At 47.3% G+C, this 26,619-nt stretch overlaps 1 protein-coding gene across 2 annotated transcripts in view; it reads right to left on the bottom strand.

The window, feature by feature from the left end:
• Positions 1 to 26,619, bottom strand: part of KDM4B (lysine demethylase 4B) — a 233,181-nt gene that overhangs the window by 33,080 nt on the left and 173,482 nt on the right. For both annotated transcript variants that reach the window (XM_087922621.1, XM_087922622.1), the window contains exons 12-13: positions 15,142 to 15,605; positions 3,239 to 3,359 (exon numbers count right to left, since the gene is read on the bottom strand). In XM_087922621.1, coding sequence (XP_087778747.1) covers positions 3,239 to 3,359; positions 15,142 to 15,605 — 585 coding nt within the window. The remainder of the gene's footprint in view (positions 1 to 3,238; positions 3,360 to 15,141; positions 15,606 to 26,619) is intronic.

The following is a 26,619-nucleotide window of genomic DNA, read 5'->3' as shown; positions in this document are numbered from 1 at the left end:
TCAAGTAAAAAGGAAGCAAGGCTATCTTAGTTGAGATTTGTATCTGTTTGTCAGCTTTCACCTTGGCTAGGGTCTATCAAAAGGGTGGATTTAGCAAATAAAGCGCCATTATAAGGCACTGGGCTAGAAACCAGGAGACGGTGAATTCTAGTCCCCCCTTAAGACACAAAAAAAGAGAGAACAGAATATGCTAGAGAAGAGAAGAGAGATTATGTTAGAGAAGAATATACTAGAGAAGAGAGAATAGAATATTAATATTAATACTACTTTATAATGCCTTAGTAAGACCACAGCTAGAATACTGCACCCAGTTTTGGTCGCCATGATGTAAAAAAGATGTCGAGACTCGAGAAAGAGTGCAGAGAAGAGCCACAAAGGGGCCTGGAGGCTAAAACATATGAAGAACGGTTGCAGGAACTGAGTAGGTCTTGTTTGATGAAAAGAAGGACTAGGGGAGACATGATAGTAGTCTTCCAATATCTCAGGAGCTGCCTCAAAGAAGAGGGAGTCAAGCTATTCTCCAAAGCACCCGAGGGCAGGACAAGAAATAATGGATGGAAACTAATCAAGAAGAGAAGCAACTAAGGAGAAATTTCTTGACAGTTAGAACAATTAATCAGTGGAACCACTTGCCTCCAGAAGTTGTAAAATCAGGGGTCTTCAAACTTGACAGATTTAAGACTTGAGGACTTCAACTCCCAGAATTCCTCCTCCAGTCATGTTAGCTCCAGAATTCTGGGAGTCCTCAAGTCTTAAACTTGCCAAGTTTGAAGATCCTTGTTGTAAACGCTCCAACACTGGAAGTTTTTAAGAGATTGGATAGCATTTCTCTGAAATGGTACGGGGTTTCCTGCCTAAGCACAGGGTTGGACTAGAAGACCTCCAAGGTCCCTTCCAACTCTGTTATTCTATTCTATTCTATAACCTAGAGAAGAGAGAAATATCCTAGAGAAGAGACCCTTATGATGGCATGTAAAAGACTAAACCCAATCATTCGCTCATGTAGAAGCACATGTACTGTCCTCCCTGCCAATTCTCCTTGTCCGGCGATGTGGCCTTGCATGGACCTTCGATTCGAAAATGTTGGAATTCTCCTGACAGCCGTCACCTGATCCAGCAAGCCAGAACAGCTCCGTGACTCAAGGGTCCGGCAAGAACAAGGTTTAGCGGCCAAGCCTCGTGTGTCAAATCCAGCGAGTCGACCAGGCAGAGATGAAGCTCAAGCCAGAAATAAGAGATAAAAGCCCCCCCCTTCAAGGCCCCCCCTATCTCAATCCCACCGTAACGGATGGGTTGCCATCGATGCTCACAGCTACCAACTCTGCGAGGGACGAGCTGCCCTCCGATGAAGAGGAGGGTATCTCGTCCTGACGCACAGGAAAAATGCAGGAGCCGCTTTCTGTCTGTTCATCTACGTGAAGATGCAGGGGGGGGGAGGTTGGGGTTGGTATTTGGGGGGGGGGACTACATCAAATGATTGGTAGATGCAGAAAGGCACAAAGAGGCAGAGAAGTGGCCACCAGATGGCTGGCTATGATGGTCAAGGAAGTTGCCTCAAAACCTTTTATTTGGGGTTCAAACGTACAGCCCCCAGTTCCACAAAACTTGGGGAAACATATATTTTTCATCCCACTTTTATTACTTAATAAGTACCGTGTTTCTCATATAATAAGGCCGGGTCTTTTTTTTTTTTTTTTGAGCCCTGAAAAAATGGCTAGGCCGTCTTTTCGGGGGTGACTTAATTCTCCCCCCTTGCATCTTCGGACGGGCGGGTGACGATGGCTTGGATGTTGACCTCAGCATTGGTGGGGCACTTCGTATCGGGGTCAACGCAGGCAGCACCATATCCGGGTGTGCAACAAAAGTACTTCCTAACGGCAAGCCCTCCCCCCGCCGCCATTTCCCCCCCCCAGTTCGCATGTTTTAATATAGGCCTTAATTTGGGGGGAGGGACTTTAATTTCATTTCATGCCTATAAAACATGCTGGGACTTCTTATTGGGGGAGGCCGTACTGTTGGAGAAACAGGGTAGCCCAAAGCAGCTAACAAACTTTACACTCCTTCCACTTCTCATTTTCCCCACCCCAACAACCCTGTGAGGTGGGTTGGGCAGAAACTAGCCCCAAGTCTGGCTTTTGTGTCTTAAGACAGGACTAGAACTCTCTGTCGCCTGGTGATTGGCCCAAAGTCACCCAGCTGGCTTTCCTGCCTAAGGTGGGACTAGAACTCACCGTCTCCTGGTGATTGACCCAAAAACATGCAACCGGTTTTCATGCTTAAAATGGGACTAGAACTCACTATCCTGGTGATTGTCCCAGAAACACCCAGATGTTTTTCATGCATAAGGTGGGACTAGAACTCACCATCTCCTGATGACTGGGCAAAAGACACACCTAAAGTGTCTGGCTTTCCTGCCTAAAGTGGGGCTAATTCTAGTCCCATTTTAGGCAAGAAAGCCAGATACTCCTGCTGATTGGCTCAAAGACGTCCATCCAGCTTTCCTGCCTAAGGGAGAACTAGAACTCACCGTCTCCTGGTGATTGGCCCAAAGTCACCCAGCTGGCTTTCATGCCTAAGGCAGCACTAGAACTCATTGTCTCCTGTGATTGGCCCAAAGTCACCCAGACAAGTTTCATATCTAAGGCAGGACTAGAGCTCACCATCTCCTGGCGATTGGCCCAAAGTTACCCAGATAGCTTTCAATTCTAAAGTCTCTTTGTTTCTAGCCTGCTGCCTTCAACATGAAACCAAACCGTCTCTGTAATTATTCCTGAGCAGAGAGAGGTAGTGGATGACACTGTTAAAGAATAGGAGAAAAATGATCTGTCGGCACCCTATTGTACGTTGTGTCTTTGTCTCTCGCACAAAAGATACCTCAAATACCTTTAACAAGCTGCTTTTTTAAAAAAAAAAAAAAACCTCCCTAAAATGTACTAAGCTGCTAGTGTTTTTATGACTCTGGTTAAGAGATGAAGCAGGCTGTGATTTTTGTCAAATAAAGCCCCCAAACGGTGGGAAGATGAGAAGGTGTCATCCTTTCAAAACCTGCCCAGGTGGGCTTTGAGGCTAACCATGGTTCCTCCGCAGCCGGCAAAGGTTGGAGCCTCTTGGCAAAAGAGGATTGAAGAGTAATTCTTCTTCCAGCCCATTTGCGGCTCTGTTGCCCAGGGCAACCGGAGGAATGACTAAACCCTGGTCTGTTCATAAGCAGGCCTCGTTTTCCCCTTTTTGGACTCACCTTCATCACTGGAGGCTTCCTGCTTCACCACCGACAACGGGGAGCGGGTGGGCGGCTTCCCCAGAGGGTGACGGCGGCTTTTCTTGATCTCCATTTTGAGTTTCGAGAAAGTAGAAGTCGTCTGGAAGAGAAAAAGGCCAACAAAAAGAAAAGAAGGAAAAAAAGAAAGAAAAAAAAAGAGAGAGAGCACATTATTTTGCATACCTTACAACGTGAACAATACAGGTAGTCCTTGACTTACCACATCATTTAAGAGACCGTTCGAAGTTACAACGGTCTCTAAAAAAAACCAACAACTTACGATCGTCTTTCACACCGTTTTTGCAGCATCCTGATGGTCCCCTGATCAAAATCCAGAAGCTTGGCGACTGATTCATATTTACGACGGCCGCGGTGTCCAGAGGTCACGTGATCTCCTTTTGCAACCTTCTGACAAGCAGAGTCCAAGGGGGAGACCTCGTTCCCTGAACCACCGTGCTACTCACTTAACAGGGGTCTCCAACCTTGGCAACTTTAAGACTTGTGGACTTCAACTCCCAGAGTTCCTCAGCCAGTTTTGCTAAGGTTGGAGACCCCTGCACTTAACAGCTGGTTGCAAGAAAGGTCATTAAAATGGGGGCAAAACTCACTTGACAAATGTTTCAGTTAGTAACAGAAATGCTGGGATCGAGGACTACTCGTCGTGGTGTAAAGAGGCAAAGGTCCAAGGTTAAACCTTTAATGCTTTATTATTATTGTTGTTGTTATTGCTGCTGCTGCCGTTCAACCTTTTCTGGTCCGCTTATCCTCCTGATGCTACCATTTCAGCCACAGATGCTTATCCATACGAGAAAATATTTGTAGCCCAGGACCGAACTGTGGACGGAGTTCTCGGTGCTCTCTGAGTTTGGTTGTTGCAAAAACCTTTTCCTCCCCCTAGAAGGCCTGAAGGTGTGAGGGACAGGCCCTGGAGCTGACCCAGTGAGATGCATTTGAATGAAGATTGTTACTGCTGACACCTAATACAGGTAAGCCTCGAGTTACGATCCCAGTTGAGCCCAACGTTTATGTAAGTGGAACATTTAAGTTCAGTTTGCCCCCATTTTACGACCTTGCCACACGTTAAGGGAATTGCTGCGTTCGTTAAATTAGCAACACGGTTGCTAAGTGAACCTGGATTTTGCATTGACTTGACTTGTCAGAAGGACGCAAGCGGGGATCAGGTGACCTTGGGACACGGCAACTGTCATAAATAGGAACCAATGGCCTAGGGACTTAATTTTGATCATGTGACCAGGGGGGGAATGCCGCAAGGGTCGTAAAGTGTGAAAAATGGTCCTAAGTCACTTTTTTTTCAGTGCCGTTGTAACTTTGGAACGGTCACCAAATGAACCGTTGTAAGTCGAGGACTACCTATAGACAGAATCTTGCCCAATTAAAGCTATGGCAGGAATAGCCAACACCCAAGAAGATAGGTTCAAGATCGAGAGGGATCTTGACAGACTGGAACACTGGGCCGTATCTAACTAAATGAAATTCAATGTAGAGAAAAGGAAAGTCCTACACTTAGGCAAGAAAAACCCAAAGGACACATATGAACCGGGTGAAACCAGGCTCAGTAGCAGGAACTGTGACAGGGATCTTGGAGTCTTAGTGGACAACCAGCTCAATAGGAGCCAGCCGTGTGCAGCAGCAGCCAAAAAAGCTAATGCAATCAATCCTAAGTTGCATCAACAGAGGGATGCAATCGAGATCAAGGGAAGTACTAATACCACTCTATAAAGCCTTAGTAAGACCACACCTAGAGTTCTGCATCCAGTTTTGGTCACCACATTACAAAAAAGATGTTGAGACTGTAGAAAAAGTACAGAGAAAAGCAACCAGGATGATGAGGGGACTGGAGATGAAAACATATGAAGATTGGTTGCAGGAACTGGGCCTGGCTAGTCTAGGGAAGAGAAGGACCAGGGGAGACAGGATAGCGGCCTTCCAGTATTTGAGGGGCTGCCACAGAGAGGAGGAAGGGGAGTCAAGCTATTTTCCAAGGTACCTGAAGGCCAGACAAGGAATAATGGATGGAAACTGAACAAGGAGAGATTCAACCTGGAAATAAGGAGAAACTTTTTGACAGAACAATCAACCCATGGAACAGAAGTTGCTCTCGGAAGTTGTGGGAGCGCCATCACTTGAGACCTTCAAGAGAGATTGAACTGCCATTTGTCAGAAATGGTGTAGGGTCTCCCGCTTGGGCGGCGGGGGGGGGGGGTTGGACTAGATGACCTACAAAGTCCCTTCCAACTCTGATTATCTGTTATTCTAACCTAACAGATACAGGGTGTTATTCAAACTGCTGATTATCACCTTCAAGCCCACGATGGCACAGAACCAGGCAATCTGAGGGATTAACTTTCCTTAAAATCTACCTGTCGTACCAGGTTAGAGAAGGTGAGTATAATACTACCTATTATGGGCATAATACTAGTCCCATCCACCAGATATTGTACACACCTAACCAAGAAACTAGCAAAACGGAAACCACACTCCTGCCAATACTGACAGGACAAGCCATAGTATGTAAACAGAGAGCAAACTCCACTCCACTCTAGCACTGATGAAGTTATCTAGTTAGGTCATGAGACGCCTGCTAGTTTATTGATCGAGCTGTTAGGGCAAGCCTTCAGGAAGGATGAAAGGATGGAGCCCTGCTAAACTTTTATGTTGTGGTTTGCTGGCAGCAGGTATGGATGGCTGAGGTCTCTGACAGTGAGGATTCGGACGAGGGGCCTGTGTGAGAAGCCAGGATGGGGCCAGGACTATCGGAGAGTGGGGTGCTGCCTTTGGAGGTTGGGGAGTCTGGCAGCAGTGATGAAGAGGACCCTGTGCCCAGTGCACGTGTGAACAGGGCTGCTTGAAGGAAACAGCAGCTGAAGCAGCATGGGAGACTCTGGAGTAAGGCTGGAAGGTGTTGGGCCCTCCCATAAGGGATAAAAGCCAGCCTTTGGGGTTGGCTTCTTTGCAGGAAGCAAAGAAGCTCTTTCTAATCGTTGAGTTCTCGTTGAAGCCCTGCTTACTCCGGTTTGTTTTTTTGAAACTTCTGGCTTGGGATATTCTTGGCAGCCTTTTGCAACCTTGAAAGAAGGGCTTGCTCTTATCTGGGACGATTAGTTTTGAACGACTCTTGGCTGTGAATGCACAGAGTTCACAGCACCACATTAAAAAGGGTTGCTTTTATACATATTCTGATTTGAACAAGGCTTGGGTCAGAACACTTCATGGGGCAAGGAGTTCCATAGGCCACAAACACATATTTATGACGGGTGCAATGTCTCCCGGGTCATGTGATTCCCCTTTTGCCAACTTCTGAGAAGCAAAGTCAACAGGGAAGCCGGATTCGCTTAACGACCATGTTGCTAATTTAACAACTGCGGTGATTTGATTAACAAACGTAGCCAGAAAAGTCGTAAAATGGAGCAAAACTCACTTAACAAATTTCTCACTTAGCAACATAAATGTTGGGCTCGATTGTAGTCGTGGACTATCTGTGGTAAACCTGGTGTGGATGAAGACATAGAACCACCCTTTTATGAGAGCATCTTAACATTTCCGTTCAAAGACATGATTTCTTTCCATTTCCCAGGCTTCTGGTCCCTCCGATTCCAGTTCAAATCCAGGCATCCGTTTGTTTCCTCTTTTGGTCCCTTACAAATCCTGAGTTGTTTTCGGAGAAAACTGACAAATGCTTAGCCGTGACACACCTACCTGCTCACATATATAGAGAGAGAGTGCAAGACATCTCTGTGTAAAGCCATGCAACCAATTATTAGGTGAGAAATGCTTTGTCAGAGAGCAAAAGAAAGGGTTGCTTAGCAATAATGATGCAGTATTGTTAGAGCAGTGAACGTACAATATTTAGCATTTTCCAAAGTGCCCAATTTTATACCAGAAAGATCTTGATGTCTTATTTGCATTATTTTGCAGAATTATCCCCAAAAATAAACCCACCAGCATGGTTTCTTCTCACTTGTATCCAGAAAAATATATATATTTTCCCCCTCCTTTTATGGTGTTAATCGCTCTCTTAGTAAGCATACATCAGTTCTTGGAACCTGGATGGTATATAACTTAAATCTGTACATCGCCACTGGGCTTGAGATATACAAGTAGTCCTCGACTTACAACGGTTCGCTGGAAGTTACAACAGCTTTGAAATTTTTTTTAAACTTAAAGATTGTTTTTCACACTTACAACCACGGCAGCATCGCTGTGGTTACGTGATGAAAATTCAGACGTTTGGCACCTGACTCATATTTATGACGGTTGCAGGGTGCTGGGAACAGCCTTTTGTAACTTTCTGACAAAGCAAAGTCAATGAGAAAGCCAGATTCACTTAACAACTATGGCAAGAAAATGGGGCAAAACTCACTTTAATAACTATTTCATGGAGCAACAGAAATTTGGGTCTCAATTGTGGTGGTAAGTTGAGGACGACCTGCATTTCCTGCAAACCATTTTCCCTTTTGCCTCTGTGAGGACATCAAGAAAGCTTCATTCCACTTTCCCCCTTTGAGGCAATGCTGGCCAAACCCTGGTCTGTTGGGCATTTTGGTACGCCATATTATCTCCTCCCCGGAGATCAAAAGAGCAAATAAAGAAGGGAATCACACTGGTCAGAAGACAATGCATTAAAAAAAAACCAAAACATTTATTGCTGGGTTGGCAAGGCCCAACTTTTCACAGCCAGACAAGGGAACAGGTGGCCCCTGCTGTGCCCATCACGGGCCACCAGCACAACCACAGACACACAAAAAAGAGTCCAGCTTTGGCCCAGAACACTTCAACAGGTCGCCACAGTCTCGTCTTTTGGGAAGGCTTCCGGCCCAGCCTGCCAGAAACAACAAGATCCCTACGGGAGAGCCGTGCAGCAGCAAAGGCCCGGATTCCCCCATCAAGCCCCCAGGATCTTGTTGATTTTCAACCGGATTTTTCTCCAGTCGGCCGCCATAATGTCCGAGTACTGCCTGTACAAGAGGTGCCGCAAGCGGAACACCAGGTTGTGGGGCAGGGCGCGCTTCCCTCTGCCCCCGTAATAGCTAACGGCGCTTCGCCACCTCCGCAGCTCATCTGGGGGGACCATCCGTCGGAACAGGGCCGCCGCGTACCTCGCCGGCTTGCCGCAAACGCGCTTGAATAACTCCCGCCTCTCCCTTTTAGGGATCCTCCACAGGGTGATATCGTCCAAGCGTAGGACAGCCTGCAACAGGGGAAGGTGGATTACTTAACGCTAAAAATGTGACACAAGAGCTTTCCCCCGTAGCTGAGCCACAGGGGCGGGAGACCCCTGCCCCCGATAACTGGCCGGCCCAACGCGCCACACGGGAGTCTAGAACGGTAGTTGCTCAGCCTCAGCGAAGTTGACGAAAGTGGGGTCCTTGTTGCTCTCCAGAACTTGGGCGGGTGGTTCTTGCAGGGGTTTCATGAGACCACAAAGTTCAAGTAGTGTCAGGGTTCCAAGTGATACAACCATAGCAAATAGCATTCCGAGGCAGTTCTATTCCTCAAAGGACTGTTTTATTGGATATATCATCTTGGCACAGACTGGTGAAAGCCGACTCTAGCAATTCCCGCGGTTTTCACCTACTTAAAAGTCTTCCCCCTTCCCCAAATGATCAGTCACGTGGTCCAACCATTATGTCTTCCAGTGGCCTGGTAATTTCACTCCTCCTCTCTCTGACCACCTGTGGGAATGTCCTGGGTTCCCAGGAGAAAGTATTTTGTTTGGGCTACAAGCCCCATCTATCTCTATTCCCCGCCCCCTCCCTAGCCCCTCAGCTCCAGTGTGGCAACACTGAAGCCCAGAAAATGGACTCGGTCAGGCCAGCTTCAGGGGTTGACAGGTAGCCCTGTTGTCCATCTTTGGAAGCCATATTGAGATCCGATGCTCCCACGCTTTCACATTTTGTGCCTGGGAAAGTGGGAGGGGGGAATTTATTGGAGTAATTCTAGTTAGACATAATAACATTCTTTTTTTCTGATTCAAGGTCACGTTGTGTTGCACCTAAGTGAGCGGAAGTCTTAACTTGGGGCGGATGGTGATTGGGCCATGTGATGTGATGATGGGTGCAGGGGGATGGATTTTGTAGTTTCTACTTATTGTAAGGAAGCCCGGAACTTTCAGATTCGGGATTCCCCAGTTGTGCCAGTTTACTATCCAAATAAAAAGGAACCTTTGAGAAGATGTCTGTCTCAGAGTTCTTGGGCAGAATGGAGGGTTTCTGGAATGCTGACACCTGTACTTATTTGTTAATTTATCAAATTTATTTGTTGATAAAATGTATCGACTGCCCATCTTACCATAGGATAATTCTGGGCGGCGTACAGTTACAACTAAGTTAACGTATCAAAAGTTAAAATCAAACCTTCAAACCAAAGAATTGGACCATTTGAAGTTACAACAGCACTGAAAGTTATGACCGTTTTTCACACTTGCAACCACTGCAGCGTCCCTGTGGTCACGTGATCAAAATTCAGATGCCTGGCAACTGACTTGTATCTATGACGGTAGCCGTGTCCCAGAGTCTTCCCCTTTTGCGATCTTCTGACCACGGGCAAGCCAGATTCACTTAACAACTGTGTCATTAACTTTACAAGTGCAGTGATTCACTTGAACAACTGTGGCAAGAAAAGGTCGTAAAATGGGGCAAAAGCTCACTGAACAACTGTCTCGCTTAGCAATGGAAATTTTGAGCTCCACTGTGGTCGCTAATTGAAAATTAGTTGTAATATCCTCAGTAGATGTGACTAGGGAACATAGCCAGTGCTAGTACCACACTGATGATGCAACCAACTTTGGTCATGAAATGTCTGGAAGAAAACCACCAAGCTCAGAGAGCATCAAGGACCCCTCAGAGTTCAACCATGAGCTATAAATATTCTTTTCTAAAGATAAGAATGTTTGAGAGTCCATAAATTAACAGAATTCCTCAGCCAGCATGCTGAAATGTTCACGGGGATGTTGCTAAGCACCAGTCTAGATGGACCTTACTAGGGCTAAGAAGACAGTGGGCAGCTGGCGACAGAAAGAAACACAAGACACACACGAACAAATTTTGGAAGGCAGAGGGTTGGGTTATAAAGGCTTGTCTGGGTTTCTTGTTTTGGTGTCCCTTGTTCCAGCGACCTTCGGAACTACTCTCTTCTTGGGCAAGCCAAGTTCTTTGCTGTCATAGGTCATCTGGCTATTATGCCTGGAGACTTAAGATTTACTGGTAGTTTTATTCTAACGTTGTGGCTATTAAACTCTGACACAAGTAATACTCTTTCGAAAGTTTTGCATGTTTGATCGCTCTGTCCAATGCTTGGCCTAAAGATACTGTGGGAAAGAGGTCAGGTGTCTTTCTTTCTTTCTTTCTTTCTTTCTTCCTTTCTTCCTTCCTTCCTTTCCCCTTTCTCCTTCCTTCTTTTGCTTTCTTTTCCTCCCTCCCTCCCTTCCTTCCTTCCTCAGTCTCTTTCTCTGGACATTATTTCAATAACTGCAGTTTCATAATCTCAGAAGCCACCAGTTCTACTCTGTAAATTCATAATCAGTTTTTAATTTTAGCATTGTATTTCAAGCCTCTTGTACAGCCCAATTAATTCCAGTAATACTGTCTGTCCTTCCTTCCTTCCTTCCTTCCTTCCTTCCTTCCTTTCATTTTCTTCCTCTCTCCCTTCCTTTTTTTATACTCCCTGCAGGCAGCTGGTCATTTGCACATGAGCCATGTGCAGATCTGTACATTGGGGAAACAACCACTTCATAAGCACCTGGCACAACACAGAAGAACAAACTCATCAGGACACGATTCAGCAGTCTACCTGCATTTAAAAGCCATAGGCCACTCTGAGGGAACTTCTGGTTTGAAAGAGGGGTTAAAGAGACCATCTGTGTAAAAGTTGGCCAGCCTTTTCTCAACCAAGGGGGAAGGATACGGCACCATCTCTCTGCAGTCTACAACACAGTCCTTTCAGCAGTTCCAAGAAGGCTCCGCACCCATTTGCCTCGCTCAGGTGACCCCGAGGACAGAGATAAACCTCCAAGTGGCCTCAACGACTCAAGGATGCAAATGACCAGCTGTCTGCGAGGAGCATAAACCCTCCCATTCCCCACCATCCAGTCAGAGCTGAAGAAGCTTCTTGGATGAGAAGCGAAACGTCTTCAAAGGAAAAACAAGAAAATTAAGTTGCCTCTTGAAAAAGCACCTTTGCGACAACCGTGACCTGGATGACGGAGAATCTCCAAAACATTTACAGAGTAGGGAGGCTTCGGTGGGTATGAAGGGGTTCTGAAGGCTTTCTTACAAGAGAAGGAATATTACACAGACGTTACCCCGAAGCCACTCTCCGGTCTCTCTGGAGTGTCAGGTGGGACTGAGTTATTTGGAAGTAGGACCGCCAACACAAAAAGACAAAAACAAGACTTGGATGAGAAGGACACAGAGAAAGAACCTGCCCAGTGAGCTGTTAAGAACTTCTTATCACATTGCGCTAGAAAGTGACTTTTAAATGTGACAAAATTAAGCCTCATGTCCGGTGGCTCTCCGCGCTGGGTGCCTTTCAGAGACGTAGAGGCTGCCTTTCCCCATAATTCTCAGCTAATCTGCTTTACGATTCTTCCAAGTTCGGACTCATTGCCCAAAAAAAAAAGGGTGGGGGGAGGAGTTCTGACGGTCGCTCCCCTGTGGCCATCTGGCCAGACTTGACCGCATGGCCGTTGGTAGTGTCCCCCAGTCACATGACTGCATTTTATGCCAAAGAGCAAAAGTTTGCTCGCTTTTTCGGCAAAACTGTGCCATAGCGAACAATGGGCTTACGATGCTTAATGACCGTGGGAAAAAAGGTCATTAAATTGGGTTGGTTATGTCAGTGGTCCCTAATATTTTTTGGGGGGGGGACAGGGAGGAAGAGTGCGCAACCTAGATCTCGCGCCTGTGCAGTTTCGTTTGCCTGCAGCGCACCTTCAGCGCACCTAAAATAATAATTTAAATAAATACACAAACAAACAAAAACAAATCAACTCAAAGAGCAAACTCGATGGGCCACTAGGTCTTTTTCTGCAGTTATTTTTTTCTGTGTTGGGATGGATGGATGGACATTCCCCTTCTGGTCTTTTCCCGCCTGTTTCACTTCGTAACTCAGAAGGAAAGTGACCCAGCTTATAAACCAGGGGAGAATTATCTCACACACCGTCACAAACAAGCCATCATGGACTTTAACCAATCCAGTCTATCCTGTCATCCAAGGCGATTTCTTAAGCCTCACAGCTGGATTGGCTAGTGACTGTAGCATTCTCAGGACAAGGTCTAGCCGTGAGTGAGGGGACACGATAAACATTTTAGGAGAGGAGGCACCAAGCGGTTAATTGCTCTGCACTGAAAGGAGCTCCGGCATTCGTAAAACCGTCACCCATGGAGCTGCATTTCTGAAGAACGAGGTTGGGGTGCGGTGCCTGAAAAACCAACCTTCAAAACAGGTTCAAATCTATCCACAGATTTGAAAACCCGTAGCAGAAGGCGGCACTATAAGGACAAACCGATGGGAAAATTGTAAGCGCTCTTGCTTAGGAAAAAAGGCACCAGGAAGGGAGAGGAATTGTCATGAAGACGAACAGCTGACAGAGAGCGGGAGAGTAGCTCCATTGGCTGTGGAGGAAACTGGGGAAGCGCAAAGTCAGGCTGGGCAGAGCAGGGGAGAGGTTGAACAAGGGAGAGAGGTTCAGAGGAAGACGCAGGTCCACCCCTTCTTCATCCCAGGGCACGCAGGGAAGAACGGAGAAGAGAGCAATGTGGGTTGCATGGCTTACGAGGGAGGAAGGGGCCCTGATTCCCTTCACAAGGCACACCTGGGGATGGAGTTTAAAGGACAGGCAGATGGGAGCTGCGTTTGCTGGGAACAAACTGAGTTTATCTAGTGTTGACTGCTGTTATCTGAGTTCCTGGCATCCTCCCAACTGGATTGATTTACTGCCATATTACTTCACTTCTGGAACTCCTTATCTTGCCCTGCCTGATTTATTACCTTATTTTGCCTTATTGGATTTATAATTTAAAGTTTTCTGTTTACAAGGTTTAGATTGGAATATCTGCAGCCAAAGGCTGTTGCAGGTTCCTGGGAGAGTTTTTCTCCAGACCGGAAGGTAACTGGAACATTGGGGGCAAAGTTGGAGTTAATAAAGGGACCCATAATTATTCTCTGCCTGAGTTGCCTTTGTGTCATGTCCCGGGTCATCAAAGGAACGTTTTAATTTGCAACATTTCACTCTTGCCATGGGAGGCTTTTTAAAATCGCACAACCGAAAACTGTAGAGTATGGTCTGGGAAAAGGTGAGGCTGTGTTCACACCACACAACACCACGGACTAACAAAACATGCAATCCATTCCAGACATCTACCAATAAGATTTCCATAGCATTATTCTTTTTTTAAAAAAATAATCCAAAAAATACTTCTAGAGAATGTTTCCCTCCCCACAAACTGCTATCAAAGCACCCAAAGCGCTAAGCCGGAGAAACACATTTCATTTTGTGTTCATCCTGCCCAATTGCCGGCCCAGCCGCAAACTGCATGTTCAACCAATACTACATTTCTACAGCTCTAAGGGCAGGGAAGATGAGTGTGAAACAAGCAGAGAAAGGAAGAAGAGAACAATACACTAGGGTGGAAGAAAAAGCTAGCCAGCTCTTTGAAGTACTTTGGAACAGGAGCCCGTGTGACAATTTGTAGGCAATAAATTCAGCCAGGTCTTAACATCTCAGAGATTACAGAAAAAAAGGTAGACATTAGAGATCTAAAACAGGAACAGTGACCAGGTAGCCATGCTACCGTTTCAAACTGTGCATTAAAAATACACGGCCTTTTCCACCTGAAAACAAACCTTGTTTCATTTCTGAGTTTTAAACAAAAGAAGGAAACAATGAGGAAAAATATGCATAGAAAATTTTTTAACTCAGAAAGGAAGATTAGCAAGTCTCTTTTCACTAGGTCTGCGTTAACAGCATAGAATAGAGTTGGAAGGGTCCTTGGAGGTCTTCTACTCCAACCCCCTTCAAAGGCAGGAGACCCTATACTATTTCAGACAAACGTCTGTCCAATCTCTTCTTAAAAGCTTCCAGTGTTGGAGCATTCACACCTTCTGGAGGCAAGCAGTTCCACTGATTATTGTTCTAACTGTCAGGAAATTTCTCCTTAATTCCAGGTTGCTTCTCTCTCCTTGATTAGTTTCCACCCGTTCCTTCTTGTCCTGCCTTCAGGTGCTCTGGAGAATAGCCTGACTCCCTCTTCTTTGGGGCAGCCCCTCAGATATTAGAAGACTGCTATCATGTCCAATATCTAAAGGGCTGCCCCAAAGAAGAGCGGGTCAAGCTGTTCTCCAGAGCACCTGAAGGCAGGACAAGAAGCAACGGGTGGAAACCTAATCAAGGAAAGAAGCAACTTGGAACTAAGGAGGAATTTCTTTATGGTGAGAACAATTAACCAGTGGAACAACTTGCCTCCGGAAGTTGTGAATGCTCCAACAGTGGAAGTTTTTAAGGAGAGATTAGACAGCCATTTGTTTATAATGTCCCAAAGGTGCTTTTTCAAGAAGCAACTGGACTTTCCGGGGGATTTTCTTGGAAAAAGGCGTTTTGCTTCTCAAGCAAGAAGCTCCTTCAGCTCTGAGCTGAAGAAGGTTTCTCGGATGAGAAGCGAAACGTCTTTTCCAAGGAAAACCGGAAAGTCCAGTGGTCTCTTGAAAAAGCACCTTTGGGATAATTAGGACCTGGATGACTGAGAATCTCCATGGACATTTATCGATGCTGGCCTAGGGTCTCCTGAGCAGGGGATTGGACTAAAAGACCCCCCTCCCCCCCCCCAAGGCCCCTTCCAACTCTCTTCTTCACACGGCTGGCTTACCTGCAATTTACTGGGCTCGGCCGGCCCCTCCACGCTCTCTGCCTTGACGCCGTCGTCGTCGTTGCCTTTCCTGTCCAGCTCCAAGGGGACCATCTGGTCCTTCTTCACAAACCGCTCAAAGACCTCCTGGCAGGTCAGGCGTTTCTTCTCGGCGGGGGCCTTCTTGCACTGGGGCACCACGTAGAGCATGGGGATGATGGGCCGTTGTTTGGAGTCGTCCTCTTCGGCGGCACTTTCGGAAAAGAGGGCGCTGAGGTCGGGCATGGCGAGCTGGCTGTCCTCGGCCAGGTTCTTGGCCTCCATGGACCTTTCTCCCGCCAGAGGGCTGGGATGCGGCTTCTCATCCTTGGGCAGGTAGGGCTGGGGCAGGAGCAGGGGAGGAAGGAGTTCGTGCAACGGCAGCTGCTGTTTCTTCTTCCTTTCCCCTTTGGCTTTGGAGTGGCGCACCTTCGGCCGGCATTCTCCTGCGGGGGGAAATCGAGAAAAGTGGGTTTCAACAAGGGTCAGACTTTTAGGGGTAGTCCTTGACTTACGGCCACCTCCCCACCCCACCCCAATGTCCATTGCTAAGCAGTGCAGATGCTAAGGGCCGCAATAGCAGAATCATCAGAAGGCAGGATTGCACATTGACTTTGTCCACAGCTAGGAGTTCAGTCCTGATGGGCTCAAGGTCAACTCGGCCTTCCGTCCTTCCGGGGTGGGTAAAATGAAGACCCAGATTGTTGGGGGACGGAGGCTGACTCTGTTAACCGCTTAGAGGGGGGTTTAAAGCACTGTGAAGTGGTATTTAAGTCAAAGTGCTATTGCTAAGAGTTTTTTGTCGGAGCGTTTGGCAGCGTGACTACCATTATGAGACAAGCCAGGAGAAAAACACAGCACATAGACATTTAACAGTGGTTTATATACAACGGTTATATACAGACATATACCTGGTAGGCAAAATACCTTACAAGCAATCTTTCTTCTTCTTAACTCTACATGGAGAACTTCTGCAATGAATACCAGACACAAGGAGAGAGAACACGCCCCCTAATGGCTGCCTTTATATAAACACCTCTTAAAGGGGTAGAACCCTTCCCCAGTCTTAAAGGGAAACACCCATGCTAGGCTGATTCATTCTTATTGCATCAGCCACAACTGGTCAGCTTCACTGCTGGTCAGCTCTTAAATCCCAAAACCTTAACAAGTTTTGGCCTTATTCTACCATCTTTTTACCGCAGTCGTTAAGTGGATCACTGCAGTCATTTAGTGAATCCCACGGTTGTTAAGTGAACCTGGCTTCTTCCATTGACCCTGCTTGTTGGCAGCTGTCTGGGAAGGTTAAAAATGGTGATAGCGATAGCAGTAACATCCACAGAGCTCTACAGACCTCTTGAAGCAGTTTGCAGAGTCAGCATACGGCCCCCAACAATCTGGGTCCTCGTTTTACCAACCTTGGAAGGACTGAAGGTATTAGGGTGGCCCAAAGTCACCCAGCCACTTTTCATGCCTAAAGCAGGACTAGAACTCTCTGTCTCCTGGTTTCTTAGCTACCACTTTAACCTCTGCACTAAACTTGACTCCTCATCTCTGGTCTCCCTCCTATTCAACGGTAGCTGGGATCTATTCTTCATTTTCTAATGACAAAATAATTGAAGATTACCAGGCTTCTAAAGCCCCGAAAGAACAAAACCGAAAACAGAGGTTAAAAGAAAATGATCACTTGGATTGACCTTCACATTCTCAAGCTTAGAGTCTAGCAATGTATAGGCTAGAAATGAGTGGTCTGTTGACTTATTTGGGAAATTATATACTGCCTGCACGAATAGATCTCAGAGATTGCTATAATCATGTGAAGTGCCTGCCTTTTTGGACACTGGAAAAGCTGGAGTGGGCTGCTGAATTAGGAAAACTTATTGGGGACCAGATCTAGTTCAAACGATCTATCCACTGCAGGCGTTCCTCAACTTACGACCACAACTGAGCCCCAAATTTCTATGGGTAAGTGAGACATTTGTGAAGTGGATTTTGCCTGATTTCACAACTTTTCTTGCCACAGGTGCTAAATCAGTCACTGCAGTTGTTAAGCTACCTGTGTTTCCCCCAAAATAAGACCTGGCCTTATTTTCTTTTGGGCTCCGAAATAAGCACTAGGGCTTATTTTGGGAGATGTTTTATTGGTTTTGAGTGCTGCTGCCACAAGGTGAGGACAGAGGAGCTGCCCACGCTCCCCGCATCGGCTTACCTCAGGGCCCCCGCAACCAGGCCATCCATGGCCCCGACACCTTCCTTGCCTCACGGAGGTGACTCCAGCAATCTCATCCAGCAAGACTCCGTGGGCTGCCAGCCTACTACTTCTGGCACCAGCGCAGCACCAGAGTAGGAGGCCGAGTCACGAGATGAGGCAGGGATGTGTGGAGTTGCCCCACACCAGCTTACCTCAGGGACCCAGCAGCCAGGCCATCCATGCCTCACCCTAATCCACAATGCCTAACTTTATCCCTAACCCACCCCTCCCCCCCAAAAAAAACACACAGGGCAACCACAATGCTGATGTACAACAATCTACATTTATTCAAATACAGTCATGTCATCTTCTTCTGGAACATTGTCCTATAACCCTCCAAAGCCTGAACTTCAGCCTGAATTTTTTGCAATTCCATTTCCAGTCAAACCACTGGCCCCACTCTCATGTCTAGCAACAGAGGTCTCCTGAAATGAGCCCCGCTTGTCTGTGTAGCCAGCTCGTAGCGCATTGGCAACACAGGTGTCTATGATTTTATCCCATGAATTCTTCAACCACGTCACGACCTCTGGCAGGCTAGGCTTCACGGAGTTTCCACGCTGATTTCTCTCCATTCTGTGTTCCGTGTCGTCATTGATTTCCATGTGCAAATGGTCCTTGAATGGCTTGTTTACCGCGATATCAAGAGCCTGGAGATGGGCTGTCATTCCTGCAGGGATCATTATTTGATCTCTCTGCAAGGAACTCCTTCAGACCACAGAGAGGAGGAGGGGGGTCAAGCTATTTTCCAAAGCACCCGAAGGCCAGACAAGGAATAATGGATGGAAACTGAACAAGGAGAGATTCAACCTGGAAATGAGGAGAAACTTTCTGACAGGGAGAACAATCCACCCATGGAACAGAAGTTGCCCTCGGAGTTGTGGGAGCTTCATCACTTGAGACGTTCAGGAAGAGATTGGGCTGCCATTGGTCAGAAATGGTGTAGGGTTTCCCGCTTGGCCGGGGGGGTTGGACTAGATGGCCTACAAGAGCCCTTCCAACTCTGATTAGCCATGAAATGTCTTGGGCTGGCTGAATCCCACACCAACAGACCTCTTTGCTCACCATGCGCAACAAGTGGCAGCATTTAAACCGACCCACTTCGGTATAACTCCTTATGTGCACCAGGCTTTTTCGGTTTCAAGAACGTAAATGCCAGAAACACGCTCAATCTTATCTTTCTTGCCCTTGGTGGTGATTAAGAGGCGGGGCTTCCTTTCCATCCAGATGAATTGCCGAAAATGCCGGTAACACATGCATTGTTGTAACCAGTGGAGGGAACGTAGACCGACGAGATGCCTGTCCCGTCAATTGTCTTTTGAGACACTTGGCCCACAAACACTGCCGCTTCACTCATGGCAATCACGGTGGAGGAGTTGGTATTTTGGAAAAGTCGAGACCATCAACGAAGGACTGATGGTCACAACGAATGTGAGTGCCTGTTTCGCTAGTTTGGCCTCCTCCAGCGTGAGTAGGGTTGTCGATCCACTGAAGAGACAGTTCCTGTCACTGAAGGAAGCCACCCAGCCCGTGTTGCAATGCTCTGAATTCTTCTGGGCATATTTCTAAGTTGTGGTGCCATGGCAAGGGCCAATGCTTGGATATCTGCCCTGCGCACAACCGAAGCCTTTGCTCTCCTGTCGGCAATCCATTCGCAGAGGTTGTCTTCCAGTTCAGGCGATAATGCTTGCCGACCTGATCCACACCTGTGCTTCTTAGCATTTCCCCCGCGCACCTGTTGCCAGAGGTGACCGCACTCGGCTCGCCATTTTCGGACCATATGGAGACCCAACTTCTTCTGTTTGCAGAAAGCCGTTAAGAGAGTCCTCCACAATTGCTTTCTTGAACCCGATGAAATAACTCTTTCTTTTTTCAATCATTTTGTCGCGGTGGGGTTGGGGTGTTGTCAAAATATAATTCCCTTTAAATCTACCATTAAATCAGGGGTGTCAAACTTGATTTCACTGCAGGCTCCTCCCTGAGGTAAGCTAGTGTCTGCATGTGGCGATTCCACCCCCTCCCCACCTGCCTCGCCTCGTCCTCCATCCTCCCGCCTCGCCTTGTGGCTGCGGCAATGTCGCTCAGATTCCAGCTCTGGTGCGGGCATGAGCAAGCAAAAGAAGTGGGCCGGTGGCCATGTGGGGTCTTGCCGGATGGGGTTGCTGGAGCCGCGGCGGCAAGATGAGGCATTGGTCGCGGTGTGGATGGCCTGGCTGCAGGGGCCCTGAGGTAAGCTGATGCGAGGCGCATGGAGGCAGCTCTCCCCATGCCTTGCCTCATGGCCGTGGCACCGGCACATTGCTTGGCCTCCTGCTCCGTTGTGGCTCCGTTGTAGCCACGTGGGCTGCAGCTGCGCGTGGCTCCTGATGCTGACAACATGAGGCAGGTGTTGGGATGTAGATGGGCTGGCGGTGGGGGCCCTGAGGTAAGCCAGTGTGTGTGCGGGGAAGCTCCACCCTCCTCGCATCACCTCGTGTCAGAGGCACTGAGAGCAACCAGAGGGAATGGGCTGGTGGCCTGCTGCAAATGCACTTAAGTAGGGCTTATTTTGGACACACACGGAGAAAACATGGTCGGTCTTATTTTTGGGATAGGTCTTATTTTTTTGGGGGGGGAAACATGGTAGTAACACGGTTTCGTGTATCTGGCCTTCCCGTTGGCTTTGCTCATCAGAAAGTCATGTGACCCCAGAACGCGGCAATCATCATAATGGGACTCAAGTTTCCAAGGATCTGAATTTTGAACACGTGACCCTGGGAATGCTGCAATGGTTGTTACGTATGAAAAGTAGTCATAAAGTCACTATTTTTATTGCCGTGGTAACTTCAAACGGTCACTAAATAAACAGTTGTACGTCGAGGGTAACCTGTACAGATCCCTGCAGCACTTCACCCCTGGATTTCTCAATCTTGGCAACGCTAACGACCTGTGGACTTCAATTCCCAGAATTCCCATGGCTCTCTGGAAAATTCTGAAGTCCACGCGTCTTAAAAGTTTGCCAAGATCGAAAAACCTTGTCTCATTCAGATGCAACAGAGGAAGATGGATGATCCAAGGATTCTCTTCGTGCAATGAAGTGATCTTTGCTCATCCAGAGGTGAGACAATCCATGATCACCCAACCCTACTCAGCCCTTACAGTAGATCATGTCACCCCCTTATCTTTCCAATCTTTGAGCCCTGTGAGGCAAAGATGCTTTAGGATGAAATTGGGTGAGGGAGGATATGAGGGACTCTTGTGTTTACTAAGCGTCGTGTCTGTGTTGCTTTCTCAAGAAAGACCAGAGAAGAAAGAACGGATGGAAACTCATCAAAGAGAGAAGCAACCACGAACTGAGGAGAAATTTCCTGATGGTGATAAAAACTAACCAGTGGAACAATTTGCCCCCAAAAGTTGTAAATGCTCCAACGCTGGGAGGTTTTCAATAAGAGACTGGACAGCCACTTTGTCTCAAATGGCATAGGCCAGGGGTCCTCAACCCTGAGGGATTGCAACTGGGCTGTGGAAAAGGTTGGCAAGCGTCAGTGGTCCATTTGGGTGAGCGGCAGCCTCGCACACATGCTGCTTGTGCAAATGGAGCTGTGTGCACATGCGCACTTGCCGACCACTTGTGTGGAACCATCCCCTCTTCCCATCCCCACCAGCCCACAAACATTGGGGAACTCTTGTATAGCAACAGCAGTGGCACTTAGACTTATATACCACTTCACAGTGCTTTGCCTGTTTAGTTTACTTTATTGTCATTGCACCTCGTACAACGAAATCAAACACCATCTTCAGTGCACATCATGACCATGAAAATAACACAAACCCACATCCTTCACCCTTCACACATTGAACAGGAAACCCACAGCAACATCACACCAACACTGCACTATACAGCAGAATTCAAAAGAGCTACTGCGCTGGGATAGAAACTGTTTTTCAGCCTATTGGTCCTTTAAAAGTTTCGTTTCATTTAGTTTACTTCATTATTACACCTCATACAATGAAATCAAACACCATCTTCAGTGCACATCATGACCACGAAAATAAACACAAACCCACATCCTTCACTCTTCACACATTGAACCGGAAAGCCCCAACACCAGACCAACACTGCACTATACAGCAGAACTCAAAAGAGCTACTGCCCTGGGATAGAAGCTGTTTTTCAGCCTATTTGTCCTTTAAAAGTTTCGTTTCATTTAGTTTACTTCATTATTACACCTCATACAATGAAATCAAATGCCATCTTCAGTGCACATCATGACCACGAAAATAAACACAAACCCACATCCTTCACTCTTCACACATTGAACCGGAAAGCCCCGACACCACACCAACACTGCACTATACAGCAGAATTCAAAAGAGCTACTGCCCTGGGATAGAAGCTGTTTTTCAGCCCATTTGTCCTTGTTTTTATTATTCTGTACCATCTGCCAGCTGGTCATAGTTAAAAAAAAAAGGGTTCCCAGGATGAGATGGATCTTTGAGGATGTTTTGAACTTTCTTAAGGCAGCGGGAGCTATAAAGCTCTTCCAAAGAGGGGAGAGGGCAACCCATGATCCTCTGGGCAATGACGTTAACCCTCTGGAGTGCTGTCCTATCTGCCCCTGTGCAATTGGCAAACCATACAGAGGTGTGTAGTAAGTTAAGATACTCTCTATGGTGCAGCGGTAGAAGGTCACCAGCAGTTTCTCATTCAGTTGTTATTTTCTGAGAAGCTTTGCCGAGTCAGCCTAATGTCCCCCCAACAATCTGGGTCCTCGTTTTACCCACCTCAGAAGGACGGAAGGCTGAGTCAACCTTGAGCCTGGTGAGATTCGAACTGCCCAATTGCAGGCAGCTGACAGGCAGAAGAAGTAGCCTGCAGTACTGCCCTCTAACCACTGCGCCAACGTGGCTCTTATAGAGTCTCCTGCTTGATCAGGGGGTTGGACTAGAAGACCTCCAAGGTCCCTTCAAACTCTGTTATTCTATTCTGTTTATTCTCTTTGCGGAAAGAGAGCCTGCTGATGGCAAAGTCGGTCTCACAAAGTGGAGAAAACCTCCTTTGTGTAATTTTTTAGCACACAGGCAGTTGAAGAGCACAGTCACACTTCAAGAACCTCTAGTATTATTCCCTTTTAGATGTGCTTTTGTCAGTCCCCACAGAAGATCTTAAGGAGAATCAAGGGCTAATTAAAAATGAAGGAGCAGTTTACGAAAACATGGCCTCTGTTTAGTGTGGAGAAAGGGGGGAACACTAATTCTCGGGGCCCTGAGGAGATGAGCAAGGAACAAAGCCTGAAAGCCACCATAAAGGGATTATAAAACCAAGCAGCTGAGAGAAGTACGATTACAGGCAGGCACGCAAACAAATAGACGTAACACTCAGCAGGCACCTTCCAGATTGCTGAAGTTTTATTTTTTTTTTAAAGAAAAAAAAAAGACAAGAGGATCACATCAGTAGGAACTATTCCACGTTTATTTCTGGCTTCTTTCATTTTTTTATAAATCATTCAAGGTGGTGAACATACATAATAGTCTCTCCTCCTATTTTCCCCACCACAACCATCTTTTGAGGTGACCCAAAGTTGCATATGAAGGTTTCGTACCTAAAGCGGGACTAGAACTCACTGTCTCCTGGTGACTGGCCCAAAGTCACCCAGTTTGCTTTCCTGCCTAAGATGGGACTAGAACTCACCCTCTCCTGGTGACTGGCCCAAAGTCACCCAGTTTGGTTTCCTGCCTAGGGTGAGACTAACATTCACCATCTCCTGGTGACTGGACCAAAGACCCCTAAGACGGTTTTTATGCCTGAAATGGGACTAGAGCTCACCGTCTGCTGGTTTCTTGCCTGGGGCCTTCACTACACCAACAAACTGGTCCTCAATTTACTTTACAACTTCATAAGCTTTGCCAGTAGGACACTCAGGAAAGAAGATGCCAAATAACAGCCCCTTAATTTCCAGTCCACTGTTTTTTGCAAGTTCCTTGGAGACAGACGGTGGCCTCAAAGCCGCGTTCGGGACCAGAAGTATCTTAAGATGCCTTCACGGCAGCGACAAGGGGGATCTCGCCGCCCACTTCCCGCCTCGTTTCTTTCTAACCCACATTCCCGATCGAAATAACCACTCCTACAAGGTCACCGACACCCAAGCCCTACCACGGTCATCCGGTGGGCCCTTGGAGGATGCCTTGATTGCATCCGTATTTTCCAGTCAAAGGCTCCAGTATTTTCTCCACGGTGACAGCAGCCCACCCATAAAACCAAACACAGTTCTTGACTTTCCTTCGCCTGGTTGACATATTGTTGTATGGCAAGCTTTCCTTTCCCGCTACCCCCCCAAAATGGAAATTTCATCTGGCCTTCAAGCTAGTTTGGACAACCGTTGCCTTGACCCCTCCGGTCATGGTGAATTAATGGAACGTTTATCAACCTCCCTCCCGCATTTCATGAATAAAGCGGTGTCAGGTCTCTTCAAAAGATAGTCAAGAATGGAGGGTCCACCCAGGAGGCAGAGTTCCAAGCCAGCCCCCCCAGGAGAACATCTGGAGCCCTCCGCCTACCTAACGTCGCCCCGTCTTTGGAAGACCGTTGCTTGAAGGAGAAAGATGAGTAGCTGTGACGTAACGACAGCCCTGATCTCAGGGGTGGGATTTGGCCAGTTCGGACCGGTTCAGGGGAACCGGTAGTTCCAGTGATTATTGGACCCACCCACCCATCCACCCCTGTCCTCGTCTGTCTTATATCTCTGGGTTTTGCAGCCCAGCTGATTCGCGCAGCACAGCGGATTGCTGCGCCTCAGCTGCAGCAGAAGGTAAGTTTTAGAGCTGAAAATGTTGTCGTTGCACCGGTTGGATCCCACCACTGCCTGATCGGCAAGATTTTGAGAAGCTGACCTCGGGAGCCCAGCAAGGCCCAGTGTCCAGAGAAGGAGGGCCCCTGTGAAACAATGACAGGTAGTCCCCATCTTATGACCCCCAAATTTCTGTTGCTAAGCGAGACAGTTGCTGAGTGCATGTTGACCCATTGAGGGAACTTTCTTGCCACAGTTGAGCAAAAAAAAAAAGGAGTCCCTGCAGTTGTTAAATGAGTAACAGTTGTTAAGTGAGTCTGGCTTCCCCATTGGCTTGTTGGAAGGTCGCGACCGTCATAAGTGTGAGTCTGTTGCCAAGCTTCTGAGTTTTGATCATGTGACCCTGGGGATGCTGTAACAGTCACAAGTCACTTTTTTTAGTGCTTCGAGCGGTTCCTAAGTGAACTGTTGTAAGTCGAGGACTACCTGTATAAGATCTAACCAAGAATCAGGCAAAAACAGCAGTGGCCTGAACACAGCAGGGGGCTCTGCAAAACAATTTATAGCTGCAGATAGTCCTTGACTTATAACCATTCATTTAGTGACCGCTTGAAGTTACAACGGCACTGAAAAAAAAAATGACATAGGACCATTTTTCACACTTACGACCGTTGCAGCATCTCATGATCACCTGATCAAAATTGGGATGTTTGGCAACTGGCTCATATTTACGATGGTTCCAGTATCGCCCGGGGTCACGCGATCCCCTTTTGCGACCTTCTAGCAAGCAAAGTCCATGGGGGGGAAGCCAGATTCTCTTAACACCCCTGTGAATACCTGAACAACTGCAGGGATTCACGTCACGATGGTGGCAAGGAAGGTCGTAGAGTGGGGCAAAACTAACTTCACAACCGTCTTGCTCAGCGATGGAAATTTGGGCCTCTGTTGAGGTCATAAGGCGAGGACTGCTCGCATAAGATCTAACCGAGAATTGGAAAAAAGCTCACTCTGTTTATAGCACTAGCACTTAGACTTATATACTGCTTCATAGTGCTTTCCAGCTCCTTCTAAGCAGTTTATAGAGTCAGCCTCTTTCCCCAACAATCTGGGTCCTCATTTGGTCAGGATCGAACTCCTGACAGCAGGCAGAATTTGCTTCCAATGCTGCATTCTAACCACTGTGCCATCAGGGCTCAAGACAGACAGAGAGAGAGAGAGATTGTAAATGATTGATAGATAGATAGATAGATAGATAGATAGATAGATAGATAGATAGATAGATAGATAGACAGACAGACAGACAGACGGATGATAACAATAGCACTTATATACCGCTTTACAGTGCTTCTACAGTCCTCTCTAAGCAGTTTGCAGAGTCAGCCTATGGCCCCCAACAATCTGGGTCCTCATTTTACCCACCTCGGAAGGATGGAAGGCTGAGTCAACTTTGAGTTGTTCAGGATTGAACTGCTGGCAGTGTGCAGAATTAGCCTGCAGTACTGCATTCTCACCACCATGGTCCGTCCTTTCTTCCTTCCCCTCCCCCCCTCTCTCTTTCTCCCTCCCTTCTTTTCAATAGCACTTAGACTTATATACTGCTTCACGGTGCTTTCCAGCCCTCTCTAAGCAGTTTGCAGAGTCAGCCTCTTGCCCCCAACAATCTGGGTCCTCATTTTACCCACCTCGGAAGGATGGAAGGCTGAGTCAACTTTGAGTTGTTCAGGATTGAACTGCTGGCAGTGGGCAAAATTAGCCTGCAGTACTGCATTCTCACCACCATGGTCCGTCCTTTCTTCCCTCTCTCTCTCTCTCTCTTTCTCCCTCCCTCCTTTTCAATAGCACTTAGACTTATATACTGCTTCACGGTGCTTTCCAGCCCTCGCTAAGCAGTTTGCAGAGTCAGCCTCTTGCCTCCCAACAATCTGGGTCCTCATTTTACCCACCTCGGAAAGACGGAAGGCTGAGTCCACCTTGAGCCGGTGAGAACTGAACTGCTGTCAGTGGGCAAAATTAGCCTGCAGTACTGCATTCCAACCAGAATGCAAGAGAGAGGGAGAAGGAGAGTTTGTAGATAATAGACGACAGATGGGGAGGGAGGGAGGGAGACAATAAGTAGATAGGTAGGTAGGTATGTAAGTGGAGGGATAGAGGGATGATAACAATAGTCCTTAAGACTTATATACCACTTTGCAGTGCTTTTCAGCCCCTTCTAAGTGGTTTACAGAGTCAGCTTATTGCCCCCAACAATCTGGGTCCTCATTTTACCAACCTCGGAAGGACGGAAGGCTGAGTCAACCTTGAGCCTGGTGGGATTCGAACTGCCCAACTGCAGGCAGGCAGACAGAAGTAACCTGCAGTGGTGCACTCTAACCGCTGCGCCACCGGCGGCTCTTAAAAGTATGTCAAAGGTTCATGGACCAGAAGCAGAGCTGCCTTCCTTCCTTCAGGG

The sequence above is a fragment of the Pseudonaja textilis genome, chromosome 1 (assembly GCF_049901715.1).
Source record: "Pseudonaja textilis isolate UNSWEBS1 chromosome 1, rPseTex1.2, whole genome shotgun sequence".
Lineage (NCBI taxonomy): Eukaryota > Metazoa > Chordata > Lepidosauria > Squamata > Elapidae > Pseudonaja > Pseudonaja textilis.
Note: the sequence above shows the minus strand (reverse complement) of the source record. Positions and strands in the feature narration are given on the sequence as shown.